This window comes from Nematolebias whitei, chromosome 11 (genome assembly GCF_014905685.2).
Source record: "Nematolebias whitei isolate Nwh7 chromosome 11, NemWhi1, whole genome shotgun sequence".
Classification (NCBI taxonomy): Eukaryota; Metazoa; Chordata; class Actinopteri; order Cyprinodontiformes; family Rivulidae; genus Nematolebias; species Nematolebias whitei.
The window spans coordinates 43,494,588-43,506,034 of record NC_056508.1 but is presented as its reverse complement, the minus strand read 5'-3'; the positions used below and the strand labels follow the sequence as shown (position 1 = coordinate 43,506,034).

Sequence of the window (11,447 nt, the reverse complement as noted above, 5' to 3'; positions counted from 1 at the left end):
TCATTGAGTTTTAGCCTTTTTGAATTTTAGCATACTTTATTGGATTTCTTGACTAACTTGGCTTTCCAGTTCATTTCTGATTTGACCAGAGGGACAGTTGCTTCTTGTATGGGGTCAGATTGTGTTTGAAAAGCCCCCCCTCCCCCCAATAATAATAATAATAATGTGTTATATATTGTCATCATTGCATGTTCCCATGCAATGGTGAAATTGGCTCTCTGCGTTTAACCCATCCACCACCGGGTGGTGCAGTGGGTAGCTATTGATAGCACCCGGGGAGCATTTGGGGATAGGGTGTGCTGCTCAGAGACACCACGAGATGTGCAAAGTGAGGGGATCGAACCTGGGACTTTAAGGTCCCAGGTTGGCTTCCCTGGCTCTACACCATCTTGGCCCCATTGTCATTTAAAAACCGTGTAATGTGTTTATTCAGGTTAATTTGTCTGATTTTAACATTTGTTTGCTGATCTTAAGCATTTAAGTGACAAAAATGCAAAAACAGAAGAAAATCCCAAGCGAGGGTAGGTAACTGTTGTCGGTTCATATTTTCCACGGGTATGACCACGTTGGGTAAAAACACATTTCTTCAGGTCGTCCAAACTTTGCTATAAATGTTCGTCCTCTTGTTGAAACACCTAAAAGCTTCGCTGGACGAGGTCAAACACATTAACGGCTAAATCTAGTTCTCCTCCCATACCTGAGGTCATGGGAGGCAGCCCTCGTGGGGTTTGTCACCTTGAGAAAGAGATCAATGGGAACACGCTGGTCTGCTGTGAAAACCCCACAGGAGACTCAAGCAGAGTCCGAGTACGGAGGACAGGAAGGTTCTGGTTTCATTTTGGAAGTGCTGAGCGGGTGGAAAACAACGTCCCTTCAGCAGGCTTTACATGCTTTTAAATGGTAGTGGTGCAGCAAAACATGGTCGTTCTTACCTTTTTCGTGGTAAACCGAAGCTTCTGAGGAGCCGCTGCACAACAGAAGCATGACGAATGAGGAGAGACCAAACATCTTCCACAAACACGAGCCTTGAACATCATTTAGCGGATGTGACATTGTGAAAAACTCTTACTCTGCGTTCAAACTTAGAGCTTTTAATGTTTTAAATCCAACAGGACTGCCCGGTAAAGGTCTTCTGAAGGTCCAGCAGATGCCGGCTAATATTTATAGTCTCACAACTCCACTGAACGTTGAGGGAATAAAAAAGAACTCCAGATGTTTGGATTTCTGGTTTCCTTTAAGTGTCCAACTTTTGTTTCAGGGTGAAATGTGTTTGGAGCTTGGACGTGTACCCATGCATGCTTAAATGTTACCTTAGGCGGATGTTAGGCGTGGGTGAGAAGATGAACCGGTGTCATCGTTGCCCTCTGAACAGCTGGACTCCTTTGTCTGCCTGTTTATCGTGGTTTTATTATTTATCACCTTCATGCTGGTGCAAACAGATGCTGACTCGTGAAATTATTTTTAGAACCGCTGACTTTGTCAGAATGATGAAAAGGCTTGCTGTACTGAAATCGCCCTTTGTTTGATGGACCTAATTATAACATGTTTTACAACATCGCAAATGAACAGAAAACTGTAAAGTTGTGGATTTCTTGTTGGCGTTGTATCGTTCCTTCCAGAACGGGAACTTCAACACAGTGAGGATTTCATGATTTAAGCACTGAGTTATTAGATGACTCTGTTACATCACTCTGTCTCCATAACACACACCTGGTTGCAGATTCTGCAGGATGTGTGATGAACCGCAGGAGAGTTTGTGGTCAGTCCCTTCCTTCCTGGCAGCCTAAGGCCAGAAACCAGTTAACACACCATGCTCTGACAGAAGAGAAAACAAATCTGACACCAGTGGACTGGAAGGAAGTGGAGGAGGCTGAGGGGCACTGCAGACACAATCCACCATCCTCCACGTGAGCTCTGCAGTCACTCCGGAGAACTCGAGGTTGTTTGACCAGTCTAAATGGGGTTTTAGACTTTAAACTTTTATATCCAAATGTTGAGGATGAAGCATCATTTTGGCCTTGGTGTCCTCAGGCTGTTTCTGTGAGTAGCAAGTTGGCCATCTGGCCTAAAACATTTGATTGCTATACATGATGATTGATTGTTTTAGACCAGGCATGGGCAAACCCCGGCCCGCGGGCCGTATACTTGGCTTTTTAATTGGCCCCGCCGAAATTGTCCAAAATTTGGACAATTTAAATTAAAATTTCTTGTTTGATCCAAGAGATAGGTAATGTTGGAGAGAGTGACAGGGTGATTATGGTATGAAGTTGATCCAGGCTGATATTTGGTTTGCAGTAGCAGAGCTGATGACTGGTGAGATCACAGGAAGCGTACAGGTCGTGGAAGGACACGGAGGAGAAAGGCATAGGGCTTCTTAAAGTTCCAGTGTTGGATGAGTCACTGCCAAGTCCTCAAGTAATGTGCAGAGTAGTCAACAGTACCAGGTGCAGGTGTTGAAGAGTGGCTTGTATGGATCATTGTCAGCTGTGGGGAACGTGATTATGACAAGCAAACCTAGGAATCCCACTGTCAAAGGACCTGATTTGTCTTTTATTTCAGTTTTATGATGGTATAATTGATTTGTGTCTCTTGCTTTCATCAGGTGTGGTCTGTCGTTAACTATGTGAGGATTCCAGTTCCTGGACAACCTTCTGCTCGTCACTAACCAGTTATCCACAGCTCAAGAACAGCAGGTGTTGCTCATCTTCTGCGGCTATGCCTGATTTTTACTGATGACCTGAGTCCTGTAACAACTGAAGCCAGACCACAAACAGATGTCTGAGCGATGGTTCGCCTACGGTGAATCCAGCCTACAGTCTTTTGTTAAAACTCTGAGTTCTTTGAAGGAACAAACCTTATCTCCTCCGTTCTCTGCTTCAGCTGCTTCCTAATGTGCTTAAAATAAAATTAGAACTCCATATTTCATCACAAAAGCCCAAAGGACTTTATATTTGCTTTTTGTATGAGATACATTTGGTTTCTCACGACACCCTTTAATTTACGCTCTTCCTGCAGAACCCCAGATGTTTTGTTCAAAATCTTAGTGGCACAGGAAGCCACCAAGATTTAGAAGCAAAATAATTTGACAAATGGTTGTGGTGACAGTGAGGTAGGTTGAGGTCAACAGATCCTTCATGAATGAACGAGGCTCTGTGGTAGGTTTGAGTGCTGCTAAACAGAGGTTTTCATCTGAAATGTGGTGGGTCCTCTCCACATGCTGCTCTCAGAGAACACTGCAGACTTGGACCACACAGACTGGGAACTAATTGGATCAATAATGTATAATAAATATTTATTCCTACTTTTAATATAATGCATAATCTGCAGTTGTGTTCCTGCATTGCATGTCCACCAAGTCTTTAATCTCATGCCATCTTGTCTTGCAGAATTTAGGAAGTGAAACACAATTTTTACTGTAAATTTAATCTTTAAAGGAATTCATCTTTGATGAGTTGAATGTCAAATATAGTTTTTTTTCTTTGATTCTGATGGTTTTAATAGCAAGCACTTGACATGTAACCACACATTTTTATTCTCAAGGTGTCAAATGTATAAATTATGACAAAACCATTCAGTCTCTCAATTCCCCAAACAGTTGGCAGAATTTGACGTCAAGAGTTAAAATTTATAATACGAGATGTTGGATTAAAATATCCTCGCATTATTTTACTTAAATTAAGTTTTATAATTGAGCCACTCGTGGTAGCTGCATGTTGGAGTAGCTCTGTTACTTTCATTCTGAGTCTTTTTTGATGATTATTTCCTCTGGTTTCGGATGTTGTGCAGCTGGAATGATTTTTACTGAAACCTTTTTACTTTTGGGCACTTGTAATCATGGCAACAAGGTGGTTTTTTTTTATTTCTTAACATCCAGTAGCTGCCGATTAACATCTCAAAAGCTCAATTACTTCAACTACAGCCCCAAATCCTAAATGAGTTAAAAAAGGAGGTGCCGTGGATGAATTCCCGTCAACTTGGCTGCGGTGCTCGAGTACTTGATTGTCGAGATTATGGAGCTGGTGGGAAACTCGGCTCGTGACAACGGGAGGACCGGGATCACACCCCGGCACCTTCAGTTTTCTGTCCGTGGCGACGAGGAGCTTTCAGGCAGTCCTGCTGCACAGGAGGTCTGAGAGGCCCGCCGTATCTGACAGCAAGCTGGATCCAGGTGGACGGATCGGTATCTGTGGCCATTCTTCAGGAGATCCTTCCTGCCCACAGTTCTCAGCATCTATAACAACTCTTGAATGAAACCAGGATGATGAGCTGCGACAATACTTAATTTCCATTTGGGATTAATTAAGTATTTTTGAATTGAATTAAAGGAGCCACACATGACGACAGGAAAATATTTTTTAACCCAGTTTTACTTGCAAGGGCAGAGTTCACAACAGGCTTGTTTCATTGAAGCCCGGTCACGAGGATCTGCACCAGACAGTGTGCGAGAAGTGTTTTTAAACACGCTTATCACTACCAGGTCACAATGACCTCGAATTCAAGTTACAGACTCGGAGGCCACCTTGGAATTACCAGCTGCACACGCAGTATCAAATCCGCTCCTCACTCAGCTCTCTGCTAACTCAAACACATGGTTCATGGGCAGTTAACATTCCCAGCCATAGAAGTTAAAATCATCCATAAACCTTGACCAAAATTCTCCCTGGCACAAGAATTGAATCAATGGGGTTCATGCTTCAAAATTAATTTTAATCCAAAATCCTACCCACTTTTAATTTCTTTCACCAAAATGCCCCTGGATTATTATATTTAAATAATAATAGTCTGTTGTTTTATGCATGGATTACATGCAAGAAGTAGCAAAAAAGCCTCTGGTTTAGCTCCAGGGTCACCTGGGGGACTGTCATTGTGACATTTGAAGGGGGATTTTCTATCAGATACTCAGATGTCCTCGCACAGTCCAAAAACAAAATTATTAGGTTTAGGGGGGTTTCTAAATTCAGAATGAAAGTATGAAAATGCTTCTGTGTTGTGTGTGTGTGGGGGCCAGGCTGGACTGAACCTATGGACGATGCAGGTTTGGAAAATGAATGTACATTTCTTTTAGTTCACATGCACCACACATAAAACTTGGTCTGCATTGATGGATAGAGATAGTAATCAGTTGAACAATGTTCAGTCCGGTCATCTGGGCCATTTCTTTTTTTTGTTGAGAGATGTTTCACCCTCCATCCGAAGGGGTTCATCAGTCTGAGGAGTCACAAACTGTTTTCCCCACAAAGCAGTACACTCCTACAGTGGACCAACCAGTTTGCTGGTGATAAGATGGTTTCTGGGGCTGACCTCTCCCCAATCCTGAACCACTTTGGCTGTGGCAGCTTGGGAGGAGTCGACTGGACAGCACACTCACATAGTGGGTCAGCCAGTTTGATGGTATGATGGTTTCTGGAGTCCACCCTCTCCCCTGTCAACTCCTATGAGACAGCCATGGCCAAAGTGGTTTAAAACATCAAAACTCACGCTCAATAATCCAGGTAAAATATCCAGAAACCATCTTATCATTTATGAGTAAGAAAGTTTCCTTTTAAAAAAATGGGTTGTTATGAAAAATCCAAGAAGGCTGTCGCCATATATGTATATTTGTCAGCCTTGGGAGTGGAATAACATGGAAAAAAAGGCTGTGTATCTTCCATTGCCCCTGGCTTTTTTTTTTATATTGCATCTGTTTGGTATTACCATACTATTTGCTATATAAGTCACACCTTTTTGCATAAATTTGCATGCCCTACGACTTATACAGTGAAGCAACTTGTGTTTTCCCCCATATTTATAACCCAATTTTTGACTGAGATCTGACGATTTCATTCATTCTGACATGGAAAATATTGAACACTACCATTTTCAGCCACTAGAGGGCTCTCAACTAATCTGGCAAGCCAAGTTTCTCATTAATAGGTAAAAGTGGCTATTAATGAGACATTTGGCTTGCCACACCAAGCCACCTTCATCTCGCTCCAGAACTCCTCGAGCAAATGTCAAATCAGCTGCATTTTGCTGCGCCGCCCAGGTGAAATGCAGCTGATTTGACCATTAAAGTGCATTTATTAAGGAAAAGTTCCAACTGAGACACACCTTTAGTATAATATCGAGCAAACCAATAATTGTTTTTAGGTGGTTATCTTGTTAAATTTTGAAGAAATGCACAGCGAGTCCTCCCTCTGCGTGCTCCATCAGCCATGAACTGATTTTTGAAATGCAGTTGATTTGACCATTAAACTGCATTTATTAATGAAAATTTAAACTGAGACACACTTTTGCTTTAATAAAAAAAAAAAACAATTGTTTTTGCTAATCTTGTTAAAGACCTCTCGTGCATGCTCCCACGGCCGTCATTTGGCAGCCAGTCGATTTTTGGCACAACACCGACCCACATTTTCTGGTTGTCAGCGGTGACGCATAATGGATGCGACTTATACGGCCAAGTGACTTATTTATATATTTTTCCACTTTATTAGACATATTTGGACTGATGCGACTTATACGGTGATGTGACGTGTACGGCGGCAAGTACGGAAAGCTTATCAAGAAATAACTAAAGTGTATCTCAAATGGCTCTGAAACACGCTAATGTCATAATAACGATGTAATCAAGATGTCTGACTGAATTGTATAATTTTTAGAGAAACATGAGCGGACCTGGCTTCGGATTAAAAACCGTTTTGGGGAACACAAAACACAACGTGTGAACAGAGGCGTCCCAGGTGACCACGTGTAGTCAAGTCACCAGAACACACATTATAGCACCACATCTGAGCAGCCTCTGTATAAACTCTTCATGTTAATGTTACCTATGACCCAACATCAGCAAAAATGTGCCATAACCTCAAGTGGCGCTGGGGTGTGTGGTCCCATCATGCTTCACAAATAAACACACGTATTTCAGTAAAAACACTGCTCGTTTACCCGTGTGCTGTTTGTTCCAAGTGGACCTCACAGAGGAGGAAGCCACTGATGAATTACAGGTATTTACTGCGACAGCCTGTGGATTTCCTAGTCACAGGCTGTGCCAGAGTCTGCGTGTGCATCTGTGTGCAGTGGCTTTGTGCGATATTTTTGGCTGCGTGACTCACCGTCAGCGCTACAGCAGACCTGGCCGAGCTTACATAAATAATACCGTGTCAGACACAAGTTCATGCACAGTGATGGAGCCAGGCCTCAGGGCCGCGGTGAATCATGTGCTCAACGCTCCACGGCAGCGTTTACTGCTTAGCAACAAAGCAGAAGCTGGTAACGTGAACAGGGATTATGTTTTGTCATGTCTGCTACAAGTGTCACTATGTCCTCACACTGATGCATGACACAAAGGATTTATTTATATATATATATATTTAAAAATCAGGGCTCATGGGGCTCCTTTTGGTTCTTTTAAAGCAACGTGTCAGAGCCAGGGGAAGACAGTCCTACATGTGTCAATCATCGCCACTGCTGCAGTGGTTACGAGGCTGAAGCACAGCAGAGAGGGATGGGAAATTATTCATTTAAAATTAGGTTACTAAGATTATTATTATTATTATTATTATTTATGTTGTTGTTAAGCACTTGGTAACAGCTGCAGTTTTAAATGTGCTTTATAAAGAAAGTGGACTTAGCTTGACTATCACCACACTCAAATCCTTGAATCCTAAATTTTAGCTCAAAATTTGTTAAACTGACCAATTTATGGCCATTTATTAGCTTTTTTCATGTTCATTTGGACGGCAGCACGGTGGCACAGTTGGTAGAGCTGCTGCCTCTCAGCGAGCAGGTTGCCCTAGTTCAAATCCCGGTCCAGGGCCTTTCTGGGTGGAGTTTGCATGTTCTTTCCGTGCTGCATGGGTTTTCTCCGGGTACTTTGTTTTCCTTCCAGAGGCCAAAAACATGCATGTTAGGCTGATTGGTAACTCTAAATTGTCCCTAGATGTGACTGAGGGCGTGAATGGTTGTTTGTCTTGTGTGTCCCTGTGATGGACTGGAGACCTGTCTGGGGTGTACCCCGCCTCTCGCACAGTGATGCCTGGACATGGGCACCAGTGACCCCACACGGCCCAAGAAGGAAGAAGCGGGTAAAGGTAATGGATGGATGGATGTTCTTGTGAGAAGTACAAATTTAGATTTTCCGTTCTGTTTTTAAGGTCTGTTGGCCTCACTTACCTGAACCTGGCAGCTTCAACAACCCATATCTTCTCTCTGACACCATCAGTGATGTTGACTTTTAATTGTTTTAATCATTTAAATAATTTTAATCAATTATTATTGTTGGATTGATTGTAGGATTGTTTCATTTTGTGTACAGCACTTTGGTCCTATGGGTGTTTAAAGTGCTCTATAAATAAAGCTGGTATGTTTATTGTGATGCAACAGAATGAATTGTGAGCGAATCCTCAAAAAGCCTTTTAATCTGTGAAAAAGGTTCATATGTGATGTTTATGAGAAAACCAGTAGGTGTGGTTCCCACTGGGTGACGATTCTATTAGGGAAAGATCCCTATGATGGCTGCCGTACAGGCTAATCGTGGACTGACGTGTGTGTCCGTGTGTGTTTCCATGTAAAGCAAACACTTCTGAGGGTGTGTGTCATACAGTCATTCGTTATGATTAGTCCGTTTTTGCTGAAAAACTGCAGCTACCCCCCCCCCCCCAATTTAATGAGAATTATTTAAATTTATTTTTGTTCAGACACTTTCTGTAGACAAAGAGATAAAATCTCCTGTTCATCAGACAAAATTAAATATCTTCTTTGGTTTACTTGTGGTTCCTAGAGTTTCCAAATGCAGAATGGGCGGCAGGGCTTTCAGCTATCAGGCTCCTCTCTTGTGGAACCAACTTCCAGTTTCTGTCTGTGAGGCTGACTCATTGTCCAGTTTTAAGATTAGAATCAAGACATTTCTTTTGATAAATCCTATAGTTAGGGTTGGCTTGGGTTTCCGGAGTTATCCCTTAGTTATGCAGCTATAGACTTAGACTGTTGGAGGACAAGTTTACCTCATTTACTTCAATGAATAGTTTGTATTTGTAATTATTTCTATCCTAATGTTGTTGTTTTTTTGTCTTTCCTCCTAAGAGGGACCTGCTCGCCTCAATTTTGGACCAGTCATTTCGTGTCCGTTTCTCCTTCCTGTCCTCTCAAACACAGCTGATTGAAGCAGATGGCCACTTGTCCTATGCCTGGTTCTGCTGGAGGTTTCTTCCTGTTATGAGGAGGGTTTTCCTTTCCACTGTTGCCTTTGTGCTTGCTCAGGATGAGAGACTGCGAAGAAATGAATACTCAACCTGCTGGTTTCAATTCAATTCAATTCAATAATAATAATAAAAAAAAAACTTTATTAATCCCAGAGGGAAATACCTTCCTTAGGGTGCATTCGCACCAGCCCTGTTGAGTCCACTTTAATCGAACTCTAGTCCGTTTGCCTAGAAAGTCCGGTTTGTTTGGGGAGGTGTGAATGCGCAATCAAACTCTGATGTGGACCAAAAAAGCGAACTCTTCTTTCTTCTTCTTTCGGCTGCTCCCTGCTTTAGGGGTCGCCACAGCGAACTAAGTTGCACAAAGACTTGGAAGTTGTTGTTTTTTTACACCGGATGTCCTTCCTGACACAACCATGGACCAGCGAGCTACCACAGCCCTCTGTGTGGAGCAGAGAGCTGCTATCTAGGACACCCGGAGGAGCAGATGGTGGGGGTTAAGGGCCTTGCTCAAGGGCCCAGAGTGGGGCAAATGAGGGTGGAGGCAAGTGTGGACGCCTCACCTACCCCACCCACATTTTTGTTGATGTTGTCGGTACCGAGGCTTGAACCGGCGATCTTCCGATCGCAGGCCCACCTTCTCTAACCTCTGCGCAGCCACTCCCCCCCAAAAAAGCGAACTCTGGTCCGCCTAAATACCGAGGTCTCGGTCCGGTTGAAGTGAACTCGAATGCGGTTCGAATGCAGTGTGAATGCAAGCGGACCGGAGACCGCTCCAAAAGCAGGAAGTGGACTGCAGCGCAGGGCAAACAAACGTGCATTTCTCTTACCTCATACTGAGCCGTCTCAGCCGTCTTGTGTGAAAAACAAGATTCTCCACGGTCTTCTGCCTCATCTTCCGCTCACGCTGAGTCCATTGTTGAAAAATGACAAAACAGAATTCCTAAAACCGCTCAAATTTGACGCCACTCCATTTTTGTTTTCATTTCCAGAAGAAGAAGAAGAAGAAGTGTCTTCTTCAGAGTTTTTTGTGCCTTTTCCTTCAGTAGTTCTTGGTGCAGCGCCACCACAGGCGAGCGGGAGAACAGGTTGTCTCGATTGACTCACCAACTGAAAATGTCAACAAATGTTCTGAATATTGGTCCCCAATTGAACCGAGTCTACCGGACCATGAGGTGTGAAAACGACCTTAGGTAAATAACGTTTCTAATTAATCTTTGTATGTGAATGTTTCTGTTCAGTGCCCTGAGATAACTTCTTTTGGGACTTGGTGCTATATAAATAAACTGAATTGAATCGAATTAAAGAATAAGAAAAAAAATGTGACCAAAACACAAGAAATCCAATTCACATTAGTTCATTGACTGAATCAGAGTTGTGTTTATGAATGTAAAATATCTTTATTTAACTTTTTCAAAATGTGTTTTATAACAGAAACTCTCATCACTGTGAGTTTGAATACTATTCACAAATAGGAATTAGACATATTGTTCAAGTCAAAACCGGCATGTCGGCAAAAAAAAACCATGACAGACCTGGTTCAGGTTCTGTCTGCTCGTCCACAACCAAGAAACTTTATAAATATTGTTTTTTTGTTTTTTTGTTTTTTTTTACACATTTTGGGATTAGAGACCTTAACAAGCAGCGGTCCGTTAGTGACTCAAAAACTGAATCTGAGATGTTGCGTCTGGTGTGACTGAACAACAACCATTATACTTAAATACTTTGAAAGTAAAACCATAACAGAAAGGAAAGAGTTTGCACAAAAAAAAAAAAACAAAGATCTCATCAGAAACGTTTGACAAAAATCTGTATATCATTCTTTAGTTGTACAAAACCAAAAGTCTCTTTTTTCCCCTTTTTTATGGTAACACGTGATACGTTGATGGCAACATCTTCATGTCAGGAGTTAAAAAAAAGTAGTTTAACAAAAGTCATTGAACATTATTTTTTCTTTTTGTTCCCACCCCCACACAATATGTATTTATATGCAATATTGCATGGTGAAAAGATGAGAATTCAATGACACGTCCATGGCATTTACATAATTCACAAACTTTTTGTTTGCCGCTATGGTTTTGAAAAGTACCATAATTTCCAGACTATTGAGCGCACCCAAAAATGAGCCACGCCCACTAAAGTTTTAAACATTTGTGTAAATATATAGGCCACATTTGTGTATAAGTCATAGGTGTCCACATTGTAACATGAGATATTTGCGCAGAAATATATATATATATATATATATATATATATATATATATATATATA

General features: G+C 42.0%; 1 protein-coding gene across 1 annotated transcript in view; it reads left to right on the top strand.

The window, feature by feature from the left end:
- LOC119417334 (SRSF protein kinase 3-like) overlaps positions 1-1,911 on the top strand; it is an 18,901-nt gene extending 16,990 nt beyond the window's left edge. Inside the window, exon 8 of the mRNA XM_037684541.1 lies at positions 1,721-1,911. Within this exon, the coding sequence (XP_037540469.1) occupies positions 1,721-1,911 (191 nt within the window). The remainder of the gene's footprint in view (positions 1-1,720) is intronic.
- Positions 1,912-11,447: the final 9,536 nt, after the last annotated feature.